We start from the raw sequence: 27741 nt of genomic DNA, 5'->3' as shown, positions 1-27741 counted from the left end.
CATATCCACTCCTGTTCAGAGCCCTTTTTAAGGAATCCCTACTGGATACCCCCAGGTCAAACTGAGCTCCTTTAGATCTTTTCTAACTAACACCCTTCTCCTGTTGCTGGCAAGGAGCCACTTTGGGTTTGTCATTTGAAAGAGTCCACAACCTTACCACAGCACAAACTATGAACAATTCTATGCATGTACCACCTGCCTGGGTCTTTACTTTTCACCCCTTCTGTCCTTGAGTTGTTCCCCTTCTCCAGGCCTCATTGCTGTATTCAAGGCCAACAAAATGTGGGAAAAATGAACCAACCAGTCTATATAAATTTTTGAAAAGCAGGGCATAGAGAAGAGGGAAGCCCAGCATCCCTGGTCCAACCCCTGGCTCGGCACAGCACTCCTGTCTATTAGAACCTTGTGGCTCACTACCTGCTGATCATTGGACACTTTCTTCCCTTTCTCATGTGGACCCAGCGCTTACTTCCCTGTGAGTTCCATAGAGCCATCTTTGTCCTGCTCCAGGTCAGGCTGAATGACACCTCTTTCTGTCCCCATGACACCCTTCAGAAGAGGGGCAGCCCATGGGGCCCCAAAGTGTTCCCAAAAGAATCCAGAGGCCCCTGTCCAGCTGGATAACTGTGTTCTTGCACACTAAGGAAAGAGCAGCTTGTTTGTATTAGAATAGAGGAAAACAGAGATGGGGCGGCTGTAATACTTATTCCAGCCATAGTGCCAATGAAAATATATTCTATTTTAATATTTCTAGTAACACTTTAAATATTGTAATATCAGTTTTCTTTAAAAGTAGTGTGGCTGCTTCTCTCCCTGGGATAATTTAAAAAGCTGCACTGTTATAGGGGTTTTTTCCCCCCATACCAGAGACTGAACTCAGGACCTTGAGCCTGCAAGGCAGGCGGGGCGCCACTGAGCTGCTAAATCCCTGGCCCCCATTATAGGTTTTCATACCTAATAAGCAAAGATGGAGATAAGCAAAGATGGAAAATTGTGGTACTATCCCCTGGGGGACCTCAAAGCCTGTTGCTGGTGGCAACATACATTTCCACAGGGAGCAATGTGGCTCTGTTGCTTCAAGAGCTATAAAAGTACTTATAGTCTTCCCTCTAATAAACTGGATCCTACGCGTTTGTCCTAGGAAACTAGTTTTTCAAAAAAGGGGAAGAGGGCTTAGAGATATACCTCAGTGGTGAAGTATGTGCCTCACATAGATAATACCCTGGGTTAGATTCCCCCGCATCAAAACAAATAAATAAAAAATAAAAAGAGGCGGAAGAATGTCACAGGTGTTGTTCTATTCATGCAAGCGCTAGTTAGCAATCAGCACAGGACTGGGGAAGTAAAGCACAATTTCATCCGCTTAAGAGCATCCATGTGACCCCAGTCAATGAAAACTCTGAAAACCAGTGTGCAGCTCAATAAAGCCTGCAAGATAAGATGGCAGGTGAGAAAACAACAATTAAAATTCTCTATGCAAACAGACCCATACTATAAGGCAACACAGAGAACTCAAAATAGTTTGATAGGGAGGTAGGATAAGGGTGATTTAAAAAAAATTTCCTCATTGTCAGTATTGCATTATCTGCACAAAAATAATGAAATAAGATTGATACTGTTAAAAGTCAGTGGGTTCCTCCTTCTGGAGCAAGAATTAATGGAGTGGGACCATGAAGCTCACTGCGAGGAAGCTGGAGCACCCCCCAGTTTGTGTGCCTGAGGTGATCCTAGGTGTTTCAGGGAGAATTCTGACTCCTGCACAGTCTCTTGCGTGTGGTACGAGGAAGCCAGCTGAGAAGTAACTGCCATCACTGTATCTGGAATAGCTTGAGGAATTTTAGGACAAATGTATCAATAATTTCACTTATCCCTAAGAAGGATCACAGCATACCACAATGTGGAATTTTCCTAAAACAGATTCTTGGCTTGCAGGGGATGCAGGGTGAGCAGGAATGAAAGACAGGCATTCGGATAGTTCTAGCAGGACCGAATCCCACTGTGTCTTGAGGAAAGTGCTCAGCAACCAAAGCAGAACAACCATGCATACTCTGGTTTCCTGATGCCACAGGCAGGCGTCTGAAGGAGGGAGACAGTCACTCTTGGACAGGATGGCACATGTGCACACATGCAGGAAGCATGCATGAGGAAGGTCATGGCCACTGCTGGGACATGCCCATCTCTGTGAGCCAGGCAGCAGACATGGAATCACTGGCGTCCCAGGTCTGGGGACAAGCAGTACCCAAGGTGATCGTGGCATAAATGACTCCTTCGGGCACCTGCACCCAACTAGGGACACCAGCAGGGAGCAATCCGCCAGAGTGACCTGTATGGTATCCAGAAGCACAAAGGCAAGAAGAGAGGGAAAGGTGAAGACAGGGGCACATCCATGTGCAGAGGCTCAGATGGGGAAACATGGCTGCCCATCCCCCAGAGGTCAGTGCTGGCCGCACAGAGGTTCGAGTTGTGAGGAGAGGCCACAGCCCAACTATGGATATCCTTTCCCAGGCCGTTTGATATCCAGAGGTGACAATGTGACCTGTCACTAGTGGAATGTGGGCAGAGCAGTGTGTCTTTACTTCCAGCTGGTGCTTTTAAGAAGCAGAGAGGGCTTCTGTGCTCTCTAATCAGAGGATTCTGTGGCTCTCAAAGGTGGTAGAGCTAAACACGGAAGGAGCCTGGTACTTAAACTACACAGAACCCGAGATACCACATGGAGCTGCTGAGTGAGAAGTGGGTTTTTATCATCACTGTAAACTGACTCTGGGGAGTTACCTGTTCCAACAGCTGGCACCCCTAGCACGGACATCAGGAACGACGGCCCAGTGTCTGAGAAGCAGCAGAGCCCCTCCTCTCCAGCACTCACTAAGCACTCAGAGAGAGGACTCTGACCCAGTGCAGCAGTGTGGGGACACTGCCCATAAACCAGGACAAGGGTTCGGCAGCTGGCCTTTTGCAGGAAGTCAGCAAAATCACTTGTGATCATTCAGATAGAGCAGGAGCTGGAGCCCAATACTCCTTTCTCCTGCTGGAACCTGCACATCACACTGCTCAGGCCGGAAGTGAGGACGGGCCAGCTTGTCGTGCAGGGGAAGAGCTTCTCTGTAATACATGCGGCCACTTCTCCCCATGTTGACCCAGAAGGAGGGACAGGTAATCTTCCCACCTACTACTATGGATTCCCATAGCTGGATTTCCAGCTGACCCAGTCCCTGGCCTAGTCCACATGGTGTGTCCAAGCTGCCCTGTGGTAACCCCTAATCCTGGCCACAGCCAAAAGGCACCCATAGGTGAGAGGCAAACACAGAGATGCCGGGTCTGACCACTTGTTTGGGTTGAGACGAAGTGTCTGTCCCACAGATTGGCCCCTGGGTGCCTCTTGGAGGCAGGTCCTGGCTGGCCAGGTCACACCTGAGAGACAGCCTTATGATGCAGAGGTACTCAGCAGGGTGAGTCAGTGATTCTACCTTCAAGATTCGCCCAGACAGCAGCACCACACCCCTCTGTTTTGGTCTGAAAATCAAGCTGGGCTGGTGACACCCAACACATCACATGCTTTGTGGTAGAAGCTAAGAGACATCTGCCCATAACACCAGCCTCTTAGAATATCCTCAATCCAAACAGGGCCTTGCCACCCACACAGTTCCCAGAATGGAGATGGTGGGTAAGGTGTAAAGGAAGAGAAATCTCTGATGTGGCTCCCAGTTCCATCTCATCTGGGTCCTGTTGTTTACAGAACCAGCAACACCCCCCATTGTCCAAGTTCATTCCAGTCCCTGGGAGTCCTGCATGCTGCTTTATCCTTTCAATGCCTTTTCACTTACAGAGGGGAGAAAGTCAGGAGAAGTGGGTGCTACAGTTTGGATGGTGACTCCACATGCACCACAGGCCCAGTGTGCTGTCACTGGGTGTGCTGTGGACTGCTAGGAGGAAGGGCTCTGTGGGAGGTTCTTAGGTCTTGGGGGGGGTGTCTTCGAGGAGGATTATGGGTCCCTTCCTCTTCCATTCTGTTCTTGGCTTCTTGGCCATGAGGTGAGCTACCCACTCTGCCATCTGCAATCCAGCAGGCCCACTGGAAGCCCCAAAACAATGCTTTTTCTCCTCCTAAGTTACTATCCTACTACATTCATTACAGTGACAGAACACAAACTTCTGACCCAGCTTCTACAGGCTGAGGGCACTGGCCAAGAACCACCAAATGAGTTTCTGCCAGCCTCTGGGTTAAAGCAGTCAGATCCCCTCCAGGCCCCAGCTGCTGGGTTGTACCATTGACAGACGTATCATATGGCTCAGCCTCTTCATAGTAACCCTCCGAAGACTCAATCCTTGAGACACTGAGCTGTTTCCGTTCTGGAATCTGTGGCATGAACAAATAAAACAAACATCTTTAGATATGGTACACTGGAAGCAACCTGGAGTTAGCTCTTCAGGTGGAAGGAGGAGGAAGTCCAGAAGAAACGAATGCCCAACTGGACTTTAAGCAGGTGAGGAGGGGAGCATGGAATACAAGGAACCCAGACTCAGATACAGGATAGCCTCTCACACCTTGCTTCCCTTCTCTGTAGAAGAGGAATCATATCAGGGCTGTTTTGAGGATTCTGTGAGACACACATGGCAGTTTCCACAGGGTCTGTCTCTGTACAAGGCAACAACTGCTGTTGTCAGGGGCCGTATAAAACCCAGGAGTCCACAGGTTGGGCATGGAGGGCAGTTGTCACGACAGAAGCCAAATCATTGGACTAGTGTCCTGCTCACAGAGATAGGCTACATGAAGAGGGTCAGCCAAAGCCATCTACAACCTGGGTCCAGCACCTGACACCTTCCTGCAGGAGCTGGCCTCACCCCAACATCATCCCTGTAAGAAGGAATAGTCATCTGGTCATTTCCTAAGCTGATCAGGTACTGTACTTGATGGCAGATGGCTGCTGAGGAAGATACCTCAGGCCAGCTCCTTCCTGAGGGCCAGAGCCTCACACACAGTGGGTACGAAATCCAGAGCTACTAGGAAATGACTTTTTGCTCACTGCCTTAACCTGGTGACAAGTCTCTGCCCTCCCAGCCATCCCTTGTCCTGGAGAGCCAGCAGCTTGAAAAGGGTCTGCCTGTGAGATGGGCGGGGTTCTACCTGGGGCAGAGGGGAAGTGTCCTCTCCTCTCAGCAGTGGCAAGGTCTTCCCTAGATGGGCCCCGGGGCAGCTCATGCATCCCTACCTAGCTGGGCCTCCAGCCCCAGCCTTCAAGGATCCCCATTCCCAGAAGGTAGAGCTGAGACCCTTTCCTCACTCTGGAGAGAAGCCCTGCACACCCAAGGTCTGCTCTGGGTCAGGATTCCCACAGTTAGAAGAGGACAAAGCAGGAAGGAGCCCCTCTGCCTCCATAGTAGCTTCTGTAGGTCACTGTACCAAAGAGCCCATCACTGGGGCCCATTCCGTCTCAGGTAGAGCAGTAGGCAAGATTCCACAAAAGTGTCCCAAGAGCCTCTCTCTGACAAACCTACTGCGTATGGATCAGTGTTGAGAGATGGTATAGGACAGAGGTGAAGAATCCCATCTCCAAGTGCAGCCCAAATCCTGGCACTGACATGTCCTAGCTGTGTGACTCTGACCAACTAATGAAACTTCTCTGGGCCTCCATGTAAAGTGCAGTAGAAATATCTGTCACATGGTACTGTTGTAAGGATTAATCTCTGTTCAGCAACATTAAATACTCAATAAATACCAGTTTTTATCAACCTAATATACAAATACCAAAGGCAAAAATGTTTTGTGTACATGTGTATGTTAGAGGACTTTTAAAAAAATAAGTCTTTATTATTTTGTTATTGAAACAACAGAAATTATAGAATGTTAAAATAATAGAATGTTGTTTGTTCAAGTAGCAGAGGAAAAATTTAATTGTGCTATATGAATTCATGATCTTGAATTTTATTTATTTTAATGTAATACAAGTAGATATTAATAAAGAACATACAAAATTACTCTTTTTCAGGGGCCGGGGATTTAGCTCAGTGGTTTTGCCGCCTGCTACGCAAGCGCAAGGACCAGAGTTCAATCCCCGGTACCAAAAAATTACTCTTTTTCTATGAAAAAATAAAACACAATTTCATAACACAATAATTATTAGAGTATAACAATTAATACACTGTGTATCATGATCTTAAAAGAATAGCCAATATGTTACTCAGAGTACAAGTCATGGACAAGAAAGACTCTTACAAATTAAAAACAAAAGGACAAAAGTTTCTTTTCAATGAATAAGAGAAACTAGTAGTATTATACCTTGGTACTTGACTGTGATACTCTGGTACTGGACTGCTTTGAAATTTGTCTCACTTGGTATTCCATGTGAAAGTTTTGCCCTGGTACTCACCATTTGAATATTTTTTTTTCTTTTTTGTACCGGAGATTGAACTCGGGTCCTTGCGCTTGCGCAGCAAGTGGCGAAACCACTGAGATAAATCCCCAGCCCTTACTCACCATTTGTTTAGTGTTCAATGCACAAGCTAGAACTTGTGAGCTACCCTTTCCAGCCAAGACAATCCGGGACTGGCTGCACCTCTCAGAACCAATTAAGGATGAGTAACAAGGTACCACTGTATTCTAGAAGGATACAGAGGAGAGTATGGGCCTGGTCTGGCTATACATACCAAGCTCTGCCAAAGGGAACGGTGCTAGCTCTCCAGGCTGCTGGGACATAAGCACTAAGGTCAAGCAAAATGTGAAATCGCGTAACAATTCAGAAGAGAACCTCATAATTACAGATACCATGATCTTCTTACTAACAGGGATCAATGAAAAGAGATCCTAATCTCCCAGGGCTAAGGAGAAAGGGCTCTTATTTTAAGTACCAGCATCCTTGTGTTGAGGAAGAGTGTGAATACTAAATGAAGCCGCAAAAGGGATTTGACTTCAGTACCTGAAACAGCTCTGACTATCCAGAGGAAGTGAGTAAATTGCCCTGCTCAGCAGGATTTACCAGAGAGCCACAATCTCTTTCTTGTAAAGGGCCAAGTAGATTTTACAAATTTGTAGGCTACGGGAGGCCTCTTATCTCAGCTGTTCAGCTCTACAGTTGCAGCACAGCCACAGGCAATGCACGCTAAAGCAGCACACTGTGCTCCAGTAAAACCTCGTTGGCAGAAGCAGGCAGCAGGTGGGATTTAGCCAGTGGGCCATTTGCCAAGCCAAGACAGCAGAGGTAAAGAGAGGTAGCCCAGGTGACGCAGGCTCCCTCGCAGCTCTAAGCACCTGCCCCAGGGTGTGGCCCCTGAGCAAGGTTCCCGGTAGGGGAGGGGGTGGGCCAGGCATCCACACTGACCATGGCAGTGCCCTGTTAGGGGCCAGCTGCTTCCCCAAAGAGGCAGCTCAGTGGAAACCAGTGCTCGTGCGTGCTCAGGCCTCCAAAGGGACGTGGGTGGAGACGGCTGTGCTCGCCAATAGCCAGAGGAGGGGCCAGCAAACATCTGTTTCTCCTGCAGTGACCGCAGCACCTGGCTGGGAAGACAGCGCCCTGGAAAGGCCACAGCTGCCTGAGTCACTGCCCACACTTGTGAGGTTTTTCCAGACCCGTGGCTGCCCTTTTATCGCTGGGCAGGCTGTCCACTGAGGCCATGGGTTGCAATGAAGACCCAAGCCACCATGGAGAGAATTGGGGCTTGTGGCCAACAAGTACGCTGACCCTAGGACAGAGGCCACAGTCCTGGCCCAGATGGTGGCAATGAAGACCCCAGGCAGACATCCAGCTCCTGCTGTAGCTACCAGTGGGTGGCAGTGGCGTGGAGCCCAGACTTCAGTGAACAAGGCCCCATCACAGCCTGATGCTCTAGGGTCAGAGAGGAAGGGAGAGGCTTTTTCTGCCTGAGGAAGAAGGGAGCCCACAGGGTCACTCCAGGCTCAGGCTTTGGGGCGGAGCTGACACAGGCCCTCCCTGGGAGGCTGCTGCTTCAGCCCTGGATTTCCTCCTCTTCCCGGCCTCACCCGACACCACTCCTCCAGGGACCTCAGACTGAGTTACGGCCATTCAGTGGAGAATCACCCAGAGAGGCCCAAGGGAGCAAAGGCGCACCGTGCACCTGTGTGGGGACAGACAGGGCACCCCTGGGGGGTTCCAAACTAGGAGGGCTAGGAAGTAGGAGGGACCAAATGAGGGAGCTGCGGGTCACACCCCGTCCTTCTAGCAGAGCAAGTCCACAGCGGGGAGGGGGCTGGCTGCCCTGCACAGTCAGCTGGCGTGGCTGGAAGTCTCCCCGGGCCTGGACTCGGTCCACTCGGCAATGACCACGCCTCAGAAAGGGCCCCCAGGACCATGCTATTCCTGGGTGTTGACATTTTCCTCAACTCCAGCACCAGGTTTCTCTCAGATGTGGTCACGAGCAGCCCCCCGTCCCAGAGCCCCGGAAAGCTCCCCAGAGGGGAGGCTCCTGCCTCCTTGTCTGTTCGCCACCCCTCGCTCCACTCAGATGCTCTTCCTGCAGTTGCTGCGGGGGACAGAAAGCCTGCACCAGGATCCCAGGGGCTCCTGGACTTGCCACAGTCCAATCAGGTTAGGGTACCCAGTCCCAGGCCCTGGCCTCTCGGTTCACAGTGCTTGTGAAACAGAATTCTAGGATGCTCAGCACTCGGTGCCCTGGAGACCCAGGGTGGAATGCCCTCCATCATTTGTTGACCTAGAAGCAGCAGCCCCCTGCTGTGGCAGATGGGGCACTTCCACTGCCAACGCTGAAGGCCTCTGGGTCAGCTCAGGTGCTAGACTCCAGAGAGGAAAGTTCTAGCTCTTGCTGGGAGCCGCCACCTTTCCACCCCCATCACTCAGGGAGCCATGTCCGAGACACACCAGAAAACCTCCTCTCAGAGAACCACAGCTCCACTCAGCTGCTGAAAGCCATAAGCACCTCCATGGGAGAGCAGAAGGGAGGCCTTCAAAGCACCTGGGGCAAGAGCAAGGGGCAAAGGGCAAGCACAGCCCCACCCTGCCCTGCTGCAGAGCCAGCGGCACACCTCCTTTCCAGCTCTCCTCGGAGCCATCCAGCTACGGGGCCTCCTCGGCCAGTGGTTCTCACTCGCTGAGCTTGTTTTTTCATGTGAGAAATGCTGACAAAGCTGGGTGGGGGTAGGGCCCGGGCTTCAGCATCAGCATCATGGGGATTCCTAGGGACTAAGGATCAGTCCAGCAAGTCTCACCCAGCCCAAGACAGAGCCCCGCTAGCACCCAGCCTATGCAAGGGGGAACCGCAGCAGGCTCTCCAGGACTGTCCCCAACCTACATGGTGACTCACACCCCAGTCTGAGGACTGGTATCCCTGCTGCCCGCAGGAGAGAGCAGAGAAGGGGCTGGTCCAGAGCCATCCTGGGATTGGGACCCCACTCAGTGAGCACGAGCCCACAGATCAGGGGACAGGTCACGTGGCGGGAGCACAGGGACCAGAGTCGGCGTCCTGCTGGCATTACCCTCAAGGCCTCCTGACGCCTACATAAAGCCTTCCCTGCTGTGGCCCTGTATACCTTCTCTCGAGGAAGAACCTGGGTCCTAATCCTGACGCTGCCATGTCAAGGCTGCGAGGCGTTGCCTGTGACACATGAAACCGCCACTTACCTCACTGAACACTACGGGCACAGCGCGCCACACACAGTGCGATGTGGCCTGCAGAACGCGACCAACTGATGAGACAGACACCGACATCCTTTCCACTTTAACTCCAGGACACAAAGGGCTAGAGACCCTAAATAACTTTCTTGGGGTCACAGAGCTAGTCCCTGGCTCAGCTGGGATCTGAGTCCACGCCTGTATGGTTCTCCGTACTCATGATGATGTCCAGCACAGGCATTTGATAAAACCTTGTTCTCATCACCTTTCATGGGGGGAGGTGCCCCCCAGCAAATGACAAGTGGCTTGTGCAGGTTTCCTTTGTCTCCCTCAGTGCCCTGGCCCATGCCCTGCCCACAGTGGGTGCTCGGATAGTGCCAGAGGCTGGGCAGAAAACTGTCTGTGAGGACAGTGGGAGTTCCGAGGGAAACTGGGGTCCTGGATGGACACTTACCATCTTGGGCGGTGGAAGGTCTGGAAGACTCTTCTGAGGGGCCGAGGAGGGCTGAACGGGCTCCCCATTGGTCAGTGGACCCTGCTCCTCGGACACTGTGGGCAGCAGGAAGAGAAGGCTTCCAGGAGGGGTACTGAGCCTCACAGCACGGTCTCATTACCTAGGAATGTCTGGTCTCTCATCCTGTCCCCTCTCCTGTGAGTTCTATTTGAGCAGGTGTTAATTACCCAGGCAGGCTGTTCTTCCTCCAAGAATAGGGCACAGCATGCCCAGTCACAGGCAGATTCCTCAGAGGGAACCAGCTTGGGTTTCTGGCAGGCTCCCCTACCCAGCCCAGGTCAAAAGCAGCCCAGCCACAGAGCTCCAGTGAGCAGAGCCACTGCCTGGCAGTCACTACATTGAGCACTCTTGGCACTGACCCTGTGATTATGGCTTTTTCCTCCCACAGTTTACCGAGAGGGCAAATGACCCTGGGCAGAGTGGCCGCCGCCGGGCTGGGCAGCAGGAAGTGGAGAGGGGCGCAGGTGGTAGAAGAGGTAAGGAAGGTGCACCGAGGAAGTCAGCCCGTCAGCCCTCTTGCCTGGAAAGGCACCACAGGCTCTCTTCTCACCCTGGGTGTTGTAGCCGGCCAGGCCAGGTCCGGGACAGATAGCTCAGCAGGGCTTCCTTAGGGCTAACGCGGCCGACGCCACAAAGCCAAGACCTCTCTGGGACTGAGTGTTTAGGGGCCGTGTTCCTGCCTCTCCCTAAGACTTTCCATTTGAGTCAGGCTTGCGAGCTGGGAGATGAGCTGCTTATGCCCCTTCCTCTGCCGCTGGGGAGCTCTGCAAACTGCTGGGTCCCCTGGGTTCTACCAGACCCACTCCGGAAAACTGAAGAGCAAATCAGTGAGCAAAGAGTGAGGAGCCAGGGAAGACACCATTGTCCTTCAGTAGAAAAGACAAGATGTCGTGCCCGAGAGCATCATTTCGGAATGTCAAGGCGATTGCTGACGCCACCATTTCTCCTCCCTCCTCCCCAAACAGACATCTATCAAAAGACACGAAGCGGGGCCGTGGGACCAGCACCACACACAGCTGCTTTCCTAGAACATCTGAATTATGACTTCCTGTTCTTGGGAGAATGCTGGGAAAAGCCAAGAGATTTTAGGGACAGATTTCTCATGCAATGGGCAAGGAGGTGGCAGCCTGTTAAAACATCCAAAAATACATCAACCCAAAATACCACCAACCAAAATGCGTATTCCAAAAATAACTCCTCCAGGCCTGTCTGTATGCTGGCTGGGAGGAAAGGCGGGAGGATGGAGGCCAGCCTTCTGCCTTCCCCTCCTAGAAGCCAGTCCTCCCAGCACCCACCTCGGCCCCATACCTCTGTCCTGACACTCGGTGTTCTGTTGCTTGTTGATTGTGACTTTGTTCATGTAAATGTACTCCTCATCAGAACCTGCAGAAGACAGAAGACACGGGGCTCACAGGACTTTGTGAAGGCTCAGGGCCTCCAGGGAGAAACAGCGACCCCTTGAGACATTTTCATCTGTTTGGATTCAATAAAAACACTCAGCATTCGGAGTTGATCCATCACAGATAGCTGACAGATTTCCACTCAAGAAAGGACAAGTTCCAGCTGCTAATCTTCTAGCCCAGGAGGATGGGAGGAGAGAGGGAAGGGCAGGGAGTAGAAAGATGGCATTAGGAATAAATATTATATGTTGAAATGTACCCATACTTCAAAGGTCTGCCACATGTTCCATCAAATAGAGATGTCTCTGACCTTCCCAGCATTTCATCCAGGCTACATTTTTTATCTGTCATTCTCACTGTAGCCTGAATCACCTGAAGGGAGTAATCAGAGTGATGTCTGAGAAGTTTAACTCCCAGGCCCCCAGGACGGTGGGGGAAGGGGGAGCTGAACAGGCAAATCAGATGAGGTAGGAGTAAAAAGGGGTGAGGGGGCACCACAATCCTGGACTTCAAGTTATACTACAAGGCCACGGTGATAAAAACAGCATGGTACTGGCACATACACAGGTGCAGATCAAGGGAACAGAACAGAGAATGTAGAAGCAACTCCAAGCACATTCAGCTATCTGATCTTTGACAAAAAGGCCAAAACCATACATTGGAGGAAAGAGCTTTTCTAACCAACAGTGCAGGGAAAATTGGATATCCACATGCAGAGGATTGGATCTAGACTCATATCTTTCACCATGTATGAAACGAAAATCAAAATGGATCAAAGGTCTAAATGTTAAAACATAAACATTTAATCTGCTGGAAGACAGAATTGATAACTCTTGAAGACATAGGAGCAGGCAAGGACTTTCTGAACAAAGCCCCAAATGCACAAGAAATAGTAACAACAATCAACAAGTGGGATATCAAATTAAAATTTTCTGCACAGCAAAAGAAACACCTAACAGATTGAAGAGACAACCTACAAAATGGGAAAAAAATTTTGCCACCTATTCCTCAGACAGGGGACTAATATTTAGAATGTAGAAAGAACTAAAAAGAAATTAGATCCCCTCCCCAAAATAAAAGACTCAGTCAAAAAAATGGGCAACTGAAATGAACAGACACTTCTTAGAAGTACAAATGGACAATAAATATATGAAAAAATGTTCAGCATCTCTGGCCATTAGAGAAATGCAAATTGAAACAACACTGAGATTTTTTGTCTTACTCCAAAAAGAATGGCCATCATCAAGAAATTAAATAATAACAAATGCTGGCAAAGCTAGGGGAAAAAGGAAATCTTCTACATTGTTGTAACAATATTAACTAGTACAAGCAATATGGGATACAGCATAGAGATTACTCAAAAAACTAAAATCAGAAATTCAATTTGACCCAGATGTTCCCTTTCTAGGTATCTTCCTGAAAGAGTTAAAGACGTCATTTTACAGTGATGCACGTAGACCCGTATTTATAGAAGCACAACTCATAATAGCTAACTAAATCTTGGAAGCAGCCTATATGTCCATCAACAAAAGAATGGGTAAAGAAAATGTGGCATTTCTACCTAAAAGAGTACTACTCTGCCCTAAATAAGGATAAATGAGTCATTTGTAGGAAAATGGATGAACCTTGGAACCATAATGTTAAGCGAAATAAATCAGACACACAAGCCTAAATATTGCATGGTTTCTCTTATATGAGAAACCTAAAGTATAAATCAAGGGGAAAATAAAAGATAAAAAGAAATAGATAGGTTTTCTGCAAAAGGGAAGGGGGTCAAGAGATGAAGGGAGAAGGAAAAAGGAGAGGAAGAAAAGAACTAGGATGTATTGTGTACATATGCTACTCCCCACACAGAATGTAATTATTATGCACTGCAGACCTGCACAAAGAAAGAAAGAAAGAAGACTCTCCCTGTGCAACAAAATGATTGCATCCTGCAGTGGCACAACCCTTCCCCTCCTTTAAAAATCACTTGTACGCATATAGGGTCACCTTTCCAACTTTGCAGTGGGCAGAGAATAGCAAACTTCCTGCCATACGCTTGGTTCCTGACCCACAGGCACCATTTCCCAGAGGCTGCCCAGGAGCCTGTCCCAGCCTTTTTCCTCGAAGTTCTTTTGCAGCCTGTTATGGTTTGTGTCTAGATGGCCTGCCAAAGCCTCATGTGGTCATAGGTGGGGCTTTTTCAGAGGTGGATGAATCTAGAGTGTGTGCTGCTGAGAGTGAAGGTGTGTGATTACTAAATCAGTCACTGATAGGTTTGGCACCGCCCTAATCCTGGTAGCCTAGATAGAGTATAGAAGAGGCAGAAGCTGCTAAGGTCCCTTGTTTGCTTTTTCTGTCTTATGCCTGCCATGAACTGTTTCTCCTCTGCCAAGCCACCCTGCCTTGGAGCCAGCGATTACGGACTAAAACCTCTACAAACTGTGAGCTAAATAAACCTCTCCTCCCTTAATTTGTAGGTGTTGGCCATTCTGTCGCAGCAAGGAGAAAAGAAACTAAGACAGGGCCTTTCATTTACATTTCCTAGAAAACTGTGACTGATAAATCCCAGTGGCTGTAGAGCGTTCCTGAGCTGAAGGACTCAATTCCAACCCCTGTGGAAGGAAGCAGTTCAGCTCAGTCTGTTCCACGGCCACAGACTGCCCCAATTCCAGCCAAAGGCCTGCAAAACAGAGGCCTGAGAACCACGAGGATCTGGAGGAAGCAGATGGGTCCTCAGCCATCAGCCCTTCGGATCATCACCTCAGTGCCCGGCCCCGTCAGGGCAGTGGGCAGGGTCACCCGTATGAAGGACTGCAGCAGTTCTGGAAGGAAACTGAGATGCAATGGAGTTGACCATAGCACATCCTCTTCTACCACCTGAGACTCAGAGAGGGGGCTTCCAGCTTTTCCAGAGCTCAGCCCCCGGGGACCAGTGCTCAGCAGGAAGAGGCAGGAGACGGGGGTCTCATCCACGTTCTGCCCTTAACAGCATAATTGAGTGTAAAACATCTAAACCCTGTGCTTCTGTTGGAAAACACTCTTGTTTCTACCTACCTCCCACGTTTTCAAAAGTATAAAACTCAAACATTAGGGAATTTGAAAAAGTACGTTAAGCTTATAGCAAATAAAGGTTTAAAATGACAGATTAGAGATTTAAATGAGATTTAATAAAGATTAAAAATGGCAAATAGTTTAAAGGCTCAACAACAGGAAAATGATAAATTGGGCCACATCAACATAGAGAATGGCGTGTCACCTCTAAAAATTAAATGGGGTGGGCTGGGGGCTGCCCAGTGATGTTTGGAGGAGCCGGGGCACTAGTGACCTGGGCTCACAATCTCTCCATTTAAGCTCATCATCATCAGGGTGGAACAAAGAAGGGTATTCCTGTCTGCATAGGCACAGCTACCATCTTACAGATTTCTACTTCTGGGCCTTGTTCCTAACCCTCAGCTCTTCAGTTCTGTTGTTTCCTTGTTGCTGGGGGCTGGCTGTTGAACCCAGGGAGTGCTAAGCGATATTTGCAGCCCTTTCTACTAGAGTTTATCTTCAGTCATGGTTTTATTATGTGGCCCACACTAGCCTAAATACTGTCATACTCTTGCGTGAGCCTCCCGGGTATTTGGCACTAAAGGCCCCGAGCCCCCACACCCAGGGTCCTCCACTGTTCTCACAGGTACATTTGGAAGTATCAGCCAGGAACGTCTCATGTGACCGCATGGCAGTGACAAAACTACCTGGCATCTGGAATGCCACAGTTACATGATTTTCACCCCATCGGTAATTTTCTCCCTCCCAGTGTTTCATGGGTATCAGGCTCAAAGTAATCCTATTGCTTAAACAAAGTATATAACCTGCCTCAGGGAATAATTCTGACATGAGTGGCAAAGTCTCCAAAGAGGGACAAGTGTTTGGGTTTCTGTCCAGTGGTAGAGTATGTGCTTTGCATGCTCAAGGCCCTAGGATCAATCCCTAGCACTAAAACAACAACTGACAGCAATAAGCTCCTGGAGCATGTATAAATTGGCACAATGATTTGGAAAGTGATCTTGGAGAGTAAATTTTATGTGTTCATATTCTTTCATATGTCCACAGCCAGAACTTTATCCTAAACTTTAGCACATAAACACCATTTTATTAGAGGATGTTTACTGCAATGCTGTGTGAGTTTTCTTTTGTTTTGAGGTAAGCATACAACTTAGATGCCTACCAAGTGGGGAATAGTGAATGAGGGACTGGGGATTTAGCTCAGTGATGCTACTGTCTGCCTCGCAAGCGCAAGGTCCTGAGTTCGATCCCTGGTACAAAAAAAAAAAGTGAATATTAGGGCTCAGTCATGAGTGGACACTGCCCAACTGCGAAAAATAACAAAAGACCTTCACGTTCACTGTTCGCAAAGGTATCCAAGACTTCAGAGTTAAATTAAAAGATCATGGTACAGAATAAAAAAGAAAAATATGTCAACTGCTAACATGTGGAAATGAGTGTGTGCAGCAATTCCAAGTGTACAAATACTGTAAAGCAGAAACCACAACTACTCAAAAATAATTAGGATGACTGACAAGGATCAGAAAAGGAACTGGAGATGCCTGGTACATAAATGTTGCTCAGTGGTCAGTTTTTGTTCATTTCTTTTTCTGTTCCTATCCAGAAAAAAAAATTAAAATCAAGATATTGTTACTATTTTGTTAGATTCCATCCAGGTGCTTTCTTCTCAAGGTGGTGATTGGTAAAGTAGAGAAATGTCACGATGACTACATCAGCAGGCTGCATGTCCCTGCCTTGGGATCTGGAAGCCTGTGGTGAATGTGGTTAGGTGGTTGGTTTTTGAGGTACTGGGGATTGAACCCAGGGTCTTCACACTGAGCTACATCTAGAGCCCTCCCCCTTCTCCTCTCCTCTTTCTCTCTTGCATTTTATTTTGAGACAAGGTACTGCTAAGTTGCCCAGGCTGGGCTCCAACTTGCACTAGTCTTGCTTCCCTTCCAGTAGATGTGGTTTTGAATCACACATGGTTGCTAATCCAGAAGTAACAAGCCTGCGGGTGTAGCTCTGTGATAGAGTCTTGTCTAGTATGCAAGAGGCCCCAGGTTTCATCCCCAGCATCACTCAAAAAAAAAAGAAGGAAAAAATAAAAGAAAAACTCAGTAAGGACTATCCGAGTTGGTTACAACAGGGTCTCGGGACCTTCTGCAATTGCGGGGAAAGCATGGTGAACTTGGCCCTGGAAGGCAAGGCTGCAGAGCAGTCCCAGCTGGGGAGAGCTTCTGTTATTCACTCATTCTCAGACATGCACGGAGAACAACAAAGACACTGTCTCTATCTTCATGAACCCAGCAGTCTGGTGGGGAGAAATGAACCCAATAGCGAAATTCGATAATTCCACAATGGATATGAGATGACAGTGGCCACAGCAGGTGCTGGAAAGATGAACTTGCAGTGCTGGGAGAAAGTGTGTAATTCCTGGGGAATCTGCCCTCGTCTGCAGGGGGTGGTTCTTCTCACAGAACTGGGGAAAGGAGGAGGGACGTGAGCCTCTTTGCTAGCATTGGATGGACAGAGCATTTGAAGTGCTTCTCACCAGAGGGGCAGCCACTGAAAGGTGTCGAACCTCTGAGCAAGGCGGGTGGAGGATGTGGCTCTTGCTGGCAAAGCCGTGAACACACCACAGACAGCCATGTTCCTGACAAACAGCCCTCAATCTGTGTCTTGTCACCACCCACATCAAAAGTAGAGAGGGTAGAAAATCCACGTTAAGCTATAAAGACAAAAGCTCAGAAAACACAAACAGATGATTGATTCCATTGGAAAGTATAAATGCATGTTCACACACACACCTTCCGAGCCACATATGTAAATGACTGCCCAGCCCAGTCCAGCCTGCCTCTGCCTACAAGTCCTGGGACAAAGATAAGCTAAGTTTTTGGTAGATACAAAAGGAAGTGGGCCTGGGAGGCTAATAGGAAGATGGATGCTTTACTTTCAGAGCGGGTAAGGGTGCTTAGGATCTGCTTGGGCAGCACAACAATTAATCTAATGCAGCAAAGCCTAGGGAGGTCAGGGCAGTACACTCCTTAGATCCAACCTGCCCCAGCTTGGCCACTCATGGCCGTGTGCCTCTGGGCAAGTAGCTTTCCAAGCCCTGGTTCCTTCATTGGTAAAAAGGGGATAACAGCAACTGCCTCACAGATCTGGGATGAAGACTAAATGAGGTAATTCACATCAGTGAATGCATTAAGTGCCGTGCTGGAACATGGCAAGTACACAGTCAAGGTTAGCTTTGGGCCTACCTTCTCCACAGTCTAAGAGGGACTGAAGGGAAAATCTCCGTCATACAGCGGTATGAATGAGGGGCATCACCCCTGAGAATACAAGTAGCCACAGGCTTGGCACACCCGAACACTTTTATCAGCAATCCGGGACACTCTGGGGCTGGTACCCACTCTCAGGTTCTCAGGAGCCTCTCAATATCAACAAGCTGCAGGCCTGGGAAGGCCTGACTTGTAAGGGTGGACCAGGGTGGAACAAAGGTCTCCATTGCAGAGGCTTAGCCACATGTTAAACCAAAGAGGGACCTCGTAAGGGAGGAACAGAGCAGTCTGTTCCAAGAATCATGGGTCAGATGGATCACAAAGAGGTGTTTTCCAATTGCCAACAGAGGCAGTCTTTATAATTGAATGTTCTCCAGTCAAAGCACATTTTAAAAGGTCTGGGGAGCGTGCTTTTTAAAGGACTCCACTGATGAATCCTTCCATGGAATGAATCATCCCCCTCTAACGCCCTGCTTTGTAGTGTGGATTTCCCCTCTTGCATTCCCACCGAGTGCTTCTTTGATGTGCTGCCTGGCAGACAGACTCTACAAAGCCAGGAGGAGCCTGGGAACTGGGCAAAGGTGAGGAAGGGCGCCAGGAGACCAGCCTGATGACAGAGTGGGGAGCCGGGATTATTCCTCCAGAAGGGAAGGCTGCAGGGCATATAGCGACAGCTTTCAGCTTTACTGGAGCTGTCTTTCAGGGAATCGAAACAAGTTCCACTGGGGAGGGGAGAAGAAGCGGAAAGGGGCCTTGAAATGCAGGTTGGAAGATTCAGGCTAGATGCAAGGAGCATTTCCGGGCTGCGATGGCTGGGCAGGTGGAGACTGTCCATCCCTGGCACAACTCAGGGTGCACCTGGTGAGAGCCAGATGGATTCAACGCCCTCCAAGAGTCCCTTATTGTCCCCAAACAGCACTTCTAATTTTCAAACCCTTAATGTAAAATTCAACTCATCTGCTAGGTCTTCATAGGGTTTTGCTTAAAAATTTTTTTGCTAGAAATAAAACATAAGAAGATTGTACAAGATTGTACAAGAATGTCCATAGCAGCCTTATTCATTATAGCTCCAATCTGTAAACAATCCAAATGTTTATCACAAGTGAAAGAAAAAAAAAGATTGTGGTGTATTCCCAGCATGGGCCACTCCCCAGCGATAAAAGGAACAAACTACTGACACATCCATGAACATGGATGGATCTCTTAAACGAAGGAGGCCAGACGTGAAGCACATACCATATGATTCCATTTATACAAAGCTCCGGCACAGGTAGCTGCTCCAGGGGGAGAGACATCAGAGCAGTTGTTGCCCTGGCGTCAGGGTGGGAAGGGAGTTAACTGGGATGGGGTTAGAGACAGAACTCTCTGGATGACAGAAATGGTCTACGTCTTGTTTTGGATGTGGGTACACAGGCATACAATTATCAAAACTCAATGAATTGTATGCTTAAGACTTGTATACCTTTTTGTATGGAACTGCTACTACAATAAAAATGTGGAAAGATTATGAACTCAGAGTTCTGTGATTTACAGTCATAAAGGTATGCTTCCCTCTTTTTCCTTTGGGCTATATAATACTGGGCAAGTCACTTAAACTCTCCAGACTCTGTTTCCTCATCTGTAACAGTCACATTGACCCTGTGGGGGCATCTTAAGGAGAGGTTCAAATGAGTGCATGTGGAAAGTGCTCAATTAAGCCTCAGTTATTATAATAGCTCATCACCCCTTCTCTACTTTGAACCAGTAAGGAGAAGTACTCTAAAAATACTTCCTTTACAACCTTACTCATGGGCTACTGTGCTGAACATTCAGGATTTCTGAGGCGCTCCCTCAAGTCAGAGCAGCCCTGCACTTGGGTTTGTTTTGTAGGGCCAAGAACTGACACATCTAGCAAGTGCTCTACCCTCCACCACTGTCATGGGTTAAACTGCATCTCTCCCGAATTTACTTTAAGCCCTAGCTCCCACTACGTCAGAATATGATGTCTTTGGACATGAGGTCTTTAAAGAGATAACTAAGCTAAAATGAGGTCATGGGGTAGGCGCTACTACAGTATGACCGAAGTCCTTATAAGATGAGAAGATGGGACACGGACAGGGAGTAAAGACCACAAGAGGACACAAGATCACCATTAGCAAGCCAAGGAGAGAGGGGGTCAGAAGCAACCAGCTTTACCGGCTCCTTGATCCCCAAATTCCACCCTCTAGAGGTGTAAAACAATAAATCTCTGTTGTTCAAGCCACCCTGCCTGTGCCCGTGTGTCATGGCAGCCCGAGCTGACTGGTACTACCATCTTCCCAAGGCCCCAGGGCCACACTCACTGCTGCTCTTGGTGTAGAGCCGGAGGAGCTCTGCCAGGCCACTCTTCTTCACCACCGCTGTGCTGCTCAGGTTCTCCTGGTCCAGAATCCTGAGGAAGTCATCCAGCTCTGTCAGCAGCTGATCCAAGGCTGGATACGGAAAATGGGAGAAAGCTTTCAGTGGCTGCTCCTCTCCCAAAGCCTGGCGTGTGTGCCCCTCCAGACCCTGCAGCTTTCCACCATGCCACCTCTGGTCACAGGAGGTAGGGTTCTCAGTCCTGAGAGCTCAGTGGGAGAGAGGCAGGGCCCTGCTGTTGAGATGGACAGCCTCGGCCAAAGCTCCAGGTCTTCCTTTTGCCTGGAGGGATGGTGGGCAGGTTGGTCCAACATTCTGAGGGCATTTCCCCCATCACCAGTGTCTGCCCTCACACAGTTCTCGTGGGGAAACAGAACAGCTGCCAAAGAGCTTTCCTGGCTACTGAGCTCTGCCCTCAGAACTGTGGTTAGAATCAGGGTTATCTGATCTTGATCTTGATTCCCTCCGGGGACTCCAGAGACTATTGTTTAACCATTGAAGCCCTATGACTCCAAGACTGACCATGGCTTGGCTGCATGGCTTTCTAAAACAAATCTGTTCTCAGATGCCCATGATTAAAAGCTGCCCCAGCTCCCTAGATACCTACTAGCTTTCCTTCAAACTGCTACAATGTCACCCACTGCATCCATCATCTATTTTGTGGCCCAACCTCTGTACCCAACTTTCTCTGGTGTTCACAAACAATGGACTTCTCCCCTGACAAATCCTACTCATCCCTTAGGTCTTGGTCTAGATAATGTTCTTCCTGGGACACCTTCTCTGGGCCTCTGGGACAGTGAGGGCTCCTGTGACAGATAATCCCATGTGACTGCCATTGGCCCTTACAAAGGCTGAATGGTGGCCTCCAGCGATGTTCATGTCCTCATCCTCTGAAGCTATGAATACACCACTTTACACAGGAAAAAGGGCTTACCTGTGGTTGGATGGAGTGAGGAGAGGACCCTGGATTATCTGGGTAAGCCCCAGGCAATGACCAGACCCCTGATAAGAGGCAGGAGGGTGAGAGTCAGAGAAAATGGGAGGCAAAACCAGGAGCCAGAGAGGAGCAAAGAAGCTACCATGTTGGCTCTGAGGCTGGGAGAAGGCAGGGATCAGAAGCCAAGGAATGCAGGCGACTTCTAGAAGCTGGAAAAGCAATACTCTCCTCCCAGAGCCTCCAAACACAACAGAATCATGTGGACACTTAAGACTCTGATCTACAGAACTGCGTTTTAACGAACTTGTGTTGTTATAAGTCACTAAGCTTGGTAGTGCGTTACAGCAGCAATAAGAAACTAATACAACCTGTCACAGTTCTGACTGTGCTACATATTGTAACTGCCTGTGTCACTATAACTACATGTTCCAAGGACAGGCTTTGCATCTAGTTTACATTCCCAGAGCCCAGCACAATGTCCAATAAATACTAACTGATGAAATGAATGAACAAAAGTAAAGTAAATTCACCCTCTTATTGCATATCTGAAAACACTCCAAGAGCAGTGTGTAAGACAAATAAATCCTAGCCTGGATTGGGACCAAAGAAGAGTCTACTGAAAAGCCAGGTATCTGGCAGGTCCTATGTAACTAAAACACTGGAGCACATAGGCTTTGTGAAAAGCCCTACTTTTCCACTTCACATACACAGTACCAACACTGGGAACCCAAATAAGTCTTCCCTTAAAGATTTCAACCTACTTTTCTACTTCACATCATACAGCACCAACCCTGAGAACCCCAACAAGACTCCCTCCGTGGTCGAGATGAAACCCCTCGTCTACCGAATACACTGGTTGTTGTAAAACTTGGGCATCTGAAGCTTGCCCGCCATCTGGAACCTCTGGTGGCACCTGCTTTTGTCATGGTCCCTCCTCTTTGCACCAACTTGAGCTCCTTAGCTCCTTGGGCAATCTTTTAGCAGTGTCACTCTGGGAGGTAATCGATGGCTGAGGAGAAACAAGCATGGTCTCTGGAAGTCCGCACTCCTTTGGTTACTCCACCCCATTGCTCATCAGACCCACAATCCAACTGAGCAGATTTACAATAACCAGAGGGAGAGAGGAGAGGGCACTGGACACCAGAGGATGGGGCGGAGATCAGGCTCTCCCAGGTGGTCAAATGTTTGCCCAAGGAGGATGCACCACAGGGACTTTCTGAACAGACAGAAAAGCATGGGTAGGGGTTGAGCCCATGGTGGTGACCACGGGTGTCATGAGAGGCTGTGCCCAGTATCCCTTCAACCTCAATGGCTCTTGCCATCTGAGCCAATGGGGCTTCTCTGCTGGAGCCACTGACTCAGCCCCAACTCCTGCTGTGGCCAGACTGGCTAAGTAAGGGCTGAGAGCCTCACTGCCAGGGTCACCCTGGCCTCATCCAACTGAGGGCACTGCTGGGCCTGGACAGAAGAGCCAAACCAGAGAGCCTCAGAGATGGCATAGACATCGAAGGACTCAATTAAAGAAGGAACAGCTGGAGAGAGATGACTTTTGCCTGAAATAAAGTCAGGAAGGCCACCCCATAACCCAAGTCACAAACCTGAGTGGTGGCAGTTTGTGCACGAATATTTACTGCTACTAGGTCCATAAGTGCTGGTTCAGGGAAAGATCTCAAAGGAAAAATAAAGCCAGGTCCCTGAACTGAAAGGCCTTTGGTTGGGTTTTGTTTTGTTTTCAACAGTTATTCATGAGTTTCCTGTTGGTTGCAGGAACTCAACGGGCTTTAGCAGTGAGTTTAAAGAAGTCAACCCAGGGAAAACAAAGGAAAAATATGAGGAAAGTGACTCTGGGCCTCACTCTCAGATCCAGCAGACAAGAAAAAGCGAGGGAACTGGGGACTTGGCTACATTTCTCTGACCCTCTGAACTTCTCAAGGCTGTGCCTTGGCAGCTACTTCAGAGCAAGGTGGAGAGAGGAAAAAGCAGAAAAACTCAAAGTGTCTCTTCCCGTGTACATCCTTAGCTTTTCCCAAAAGCTGTTGGATTCCTGAAAAACAGCCTCTGTTTATATTCCATGTGAGCAAAAACGGACTAAGCCCAAGGGCAGAAAATGTGCAAAGGAAGGCAAAAGTCAAAACGGGTCCTCAACTCTTGGGGGGGTGCCCAAATCAGTAGAGGGGGCACCCAGTGAACATAAACAGAGGTGAGAACAAGATTAATTTGGAAATGTCTCCAAGGAACAGGAATGAACATGAGAGGCCACCTCTGGGCTTATCGAAGAGAAGAATTTATAAGCTGGTCCTTTTGGATCACATAGGAGCTCACCAGAAAGCAGCAGAGGGATTTTAGGAAAAGACAGTGGCATTCTCAGGAGAGTCCAGTGCTGAGCGCACATAGCATATTTGAGAAACCATGACCAGCTCTGTGTATCAGGGACATCAGGAGCACAGGGGTGGGTGCAGACGAGCCTCAAAGGGCAGGAGGTAGGCTCCGAAGCCAGAACTGTGGACTGGGGTGAGGCAGATGGTGTGGCTTTATCTACTCTGGTCAGCAGTCACCGCAGAGTTCTGCAGGGCCTAGAGCAACGTAGCAGGTAGGGCCACAGAAAAACCCAGTTGTGTACCCTCTGCAAGTGCACAGCCGTGGGAAGGGGCTACTGAGGCTGGAATACAAGCCAGCTTGGCACTTCCCCAGTGAGCAGCTGAGCAGCGGTGCTGGGGCTGGGGCTCTAACCCAGGTGTGTCCAAGTCCGAAAGACTCACTGCTGCAACCCACTGGCTGGAGTCATTCCCAGCGAGTGGGAGGGGTTTATCTGCTTCCTGGTCCTCCGTACTCCACAAGGAAGAACATGGGGGCAGGCACAGGAAGCAGAGTCAGAGGAGACGCACGACAGGCAGGGCCAGTGGGAGCTGGCAACCACTCGGTTAGAGGGAAGATGTAAGGGAAGACGTCCCAAGGGGGAGCTGCAAAATGCAATCACACAGAGGCCTGGGGATGCTACGGTGAACTTGGCAGCCATGGTCCCTGCCTTGGAGAATTAATGAGACTAGTACTTGGGGTGCTCTCTGCTGAGGACAGTGTTGATACCCTCCTTTGCTTCTGGAACAGTTGTTTAGGTAAATGGTAAGCACCAGGGTTGAAGAAACACAGGACTGGGGACCAGACTGAGTCATTTTCCTTCCTCTCTCGATCCACAGCATTCTTCAAGGTCCACCCAGGTCCACACTGCTTCCCTCTCCAGGAAGCCACCTGTGACCTGCAGCACTGGGCTCCTCTGCCAGCTCTACCTCCCTAAATCTTTCGGTGAAAACCAGTCGTTCCCAGTCATCTGAGCATATGTCAGGTCTACGCTGCGGCAGGCTAGACAAAGTCCTTCCTGGTCAAGGGTCAGGCTCTGTAGGTTTGGGAATCTAACAAGGTGCCAAGTACACCCGAGCCTCTTGGTGATTCCTCTATGGACACATCCTTTGAGGGGCAGTGCTACAGGCTCTTGGAAATAACAATCAATAGGGCCCAGGCCCTGAGTTGCACCAAGCCCAGTGACATTTTTCAACCCTCAGGGCTCAGCGGGGCTGTGGGCCACCCCTCCTAGGAATGTGGCGATTCCATTGAGGCTCTGGAATGCGCTCATCACATTTCCCTTCTCCTCCACCATCCCCCACACTTTTCATTTCAGTCTCTTCCTCCTTGTGGTCCAGTGGAGGGAGGGAAAAATAAGCGTGTTGTTCATTCTGGAAACTGTAGGCCCTTGTACAGGCTTTCCATCCTGGCTCTGTTAAAGTTCAGAGTTGTCTGCTCGGGGTCTGACAAATCATCAATAAGATTCTTGTTTAGAACTTCCAAGGCCCACGCAGAGCTGTACCGCTCAACTGCTCAATTCATTGCCCTGGGCCTGGCGGGGCCCTGCCTCCCAATGACCTCCTTCCCTGGCTTCTCTCATCTTGAGGCAGTCTCGCTTCTTGGTCAATAGGTTCCCAACCATAAATGTCTTCCCAACACACTAAGAAAGTTGCTTTTCATGGGTCCCCTGCTGTCTCATGCACAAATTTTTATTTATTCAGCTGCATCTGCTGATGACCCATGATTGAGCAGGATTTTCCCTCCAAACATCAAACTGAGCAGACCTGTTCTTTGTTTGCATCCCCCTCCCTTCTCCCAAACAGTTCCCAAGACTGAGTTACTGGGCACAATATCCTCAATTGCTGGGGACCAACAGCAGTTCTGAAGATTTTGAAAAGCAACATCATCATGTTGATGTGGTAGAAGGATGCAATATGCTAAACAGATATCTCCTGATCAGAGACGATCCTCAAGTCCTCAAGATAGGATTTGGGAAAACATATTCCTTCACTCTCTCTGAGAAGGAAATGCAAAGACCCAATGCTCCCTTTCTTCAAAAGTGCCCAAAATGGAGTCAGCCTCTAAGAAATACCTAAGTTGTGCCCAGCATGTTTTCAGTTTTTATGGTAGTAAAAAGCCTATAACATTTGCCATCTTAATCATTTTACAACCCCATGGTATTAAGTGGATCTATAATGTTGCATAACCATCCCCACTGGCTAGTTCCAGAACTTTCTTACTGCCTCAAACAGAAACTCATTAGTCAGTCCCTTCCCACTACGCTCTTCCCTTCCACCTCTGGCAATTCCAAACCTGTTTTCTGTCCTTCGTCTGCCTATTCTGGTATTTCATATAAATGGAATCACACAATATGTGACCTTTCGTTTGGGCTTTTTTCACTTAGCATGGTTTCAAGGTTCATCTATGTTGTACCGTGTGTCAGTACTTTATTCCTTCTTGTGGCAAATAAAATTCCATTGTGTGGGTATACTACACCCTATGGGTAAGGACCACTAAGCTAAATAAAGGTGTGATGACTTTCTTTACGAAAAGTGTATATTATATGATACTACATTCTGTTCATCTATTTATTACTGATGAAGGTATTTTTAACAGATATTTTTAATAAGGACATAACACACAGTAAAATCCAGTTTTACTGTACATATGTTAGAACCATTTATTGTACTGTTCTGTTTCAGTTGTGGTAGCCATCACCACAATAAAGACACAGAAAAAAAGATACAGAGCACATCCACCACCTAAACAAGTTCTTTTGTGCCCTTTAAAATTTTTTTTTAATTTTAAATTTTTTTAAATTTTCGGTACTGGGGATCAAACTTGGGTCCTTGTGCTTGCGGGGTAGGTGGCAGAACCATTGTGCCTTTTTTAACAGCCAACGCTTCCTCCACTATCACAACATGGCAACTACATGGTCTTTGAAGTCTGATTTCTTTTATGTAATGTGAGGCAGGGACCCATCCATGCTGCATGTGTGAAAAGTTTGTTCTTTTTCCTTTCTTTGTAGCTTTTCATCCTATGACTAAAGGGCACGTTTTTCAGCTCCTCTGCTGGACACTTCTGCACAGACTCAGCAAAGCCCCGTGTCTCCACACCAGTGTGCCATGCTGTTGAAGGCACCTCACTGTTGACCTCCAAGGACATGCCTGATCATACGTAAGTCCACCTAATGTGTGGCCAGGGAGGAACGGAGGAAAATATATTCCAAAGGCAAAGCAGTGGCTGCATACTGAAGTCAGCTGATGTTATGGTTTAGATCTAGAACATCCTCCAAAAGGCTCATGTGTCCAGAGGCGGGGCTTGTGGCAGGTAACTGAATCACAGGGCACTGCACTCCTCAACAGATTAACCCACCAATGAGTTCAGAGGTAAATGTGCTATTAAGAGGTGGGGCCTGGCCAGAAGAGGGGGTCACTGAGGTGTGTCCCAGAAAGACACATCTCCCTCCATGGCTCCTCCCTTCTTTCTCTGCTTCCTGGCCACCCTGGGGTGAGCAGCTTTCCTTAGCCCAGGCCTGTCCACCATGCTGTTCCTGCCTTGGAGCTGGCCAGCCATGGACTGAAAACATGGGCCAAATCAACCTCTCCTCCTTTAAGCTTAGTATTTTGTTCCAATGACAAGAAAGCAGGTATTAAAAAAACACCCCCCAAAAACTTCTGGTGTTTCTGGGTGTGGTGGCACACACCTGTAATCCCAGCACTCTGGGAAAATGAGGCTGGAGGATCACTGGGCAATTTAGCAACACCCTGACTCAAAAGTTTTTTAAAAAAGCGTGCTGGGCATGTAGCTCTGTGTGAAGGTGCTGGGTTCAATTCTCAGTATCAAAAAGGAAAAAACAAATCCTGGTGCCTGAGTCCACCCAGGAAAATTCTGCTCTCACTTCTCTGCGTATGACCTGGGGCCTCAGAATCCCTCGAAGCTTTGCTGGTGATTCTAATGCACAGCCAGGGTTTAGAGGCACTGGGCTGCATAAAAGATGAAGTCTTTTTAGTTCATAAAAGTATGCACATTTTCCTTCAAACTTTCATAGTGCTTCTACGTGACTCAATTCTGATTTACATGTAGAACTTTCTTGGTTACACGAAGTCAGATGCACTGGAAACTATTTTTCCTTTCCCTTCAGGACAGAAAGAGTGTAAAAGGGGAGGACTAAGATGTCCACGTGTTTATAGTCACTGAACTCAGTTCCTCATTTTGCTGATCGGCACCCAAAAGATTCAGAGGCTCCCCCTCAGCAGACGTGGACCTCAGGAGATTGGGCCAGGAATGGAACTTTCCCTAG

The 27741-nt window shown here is 48.6% G+C and overlaps 1 protein-coding gene across 11 annotated transcripts in view; it reads right to left on the bottom strand.

The window, feature by feature from the left end:
* The window catches only part of Afap1l2 (actin filament associated protein 1 like 2), a 176378-nt gene that overhangs the window by 88397 nt on the left and 60240 nt on the right, over nucleotides 1–27741 (bottom strand). For 7 of the 11 annotated variants that reach the window (XM_087185660.1, XM_021253394.2, XM_087185664.1 and 4 more), the window contains 5 exons: nucleotides 20110–20238; nucleotides 11401–11475; nucleotides 10033–10127; nucleotides 4264–4354; nucleotides 2240–2323 (listed from right to left, as the gene is read on the bottom strand). In XM_087185660.1, the coding sequence (XP_087041786.1) occupies nucleotides 2240–2323; nucleotides 4264–4354; nucleotides 10033–10127; nucleotides 11401–11475; nucleotides 20110–20238 (474 nt within the window). Of the gene's footprint in view, nucleotides 1–2239; nucleotides 2324–4263; nucleotides 4355–10032; nucleotides 10128–11400; nucleotides 11476–20109; nucleotides 20239–27741 lie in introns of those variants that run through there. The other 4 variants (XM_087185661.1, XM_087185662.1, XM_021253397.2 and 1 more) reach the window with 1 other exon arrangement.

This window comes from Heterocephalus glaber, unplaced genomic scaffold (genome assembly GCF_053883595.1).
Source record: "Heterocephalus glaber isolate CG9 unplaced genomic scaffold, H.glaber_assembly_v1.0 deba00001497, whole genome shotgun sequence".
Classification (NCBI taxonomy): Eukaryota; Metazoa; Chordata; class Mammalia; order Rodentia; family Bathyergidae; genus Heterocephalus; species Heterocephalus glaber.
This window is presented reverse-complemented; position numbering and strand designations above follow the sequence as displayed.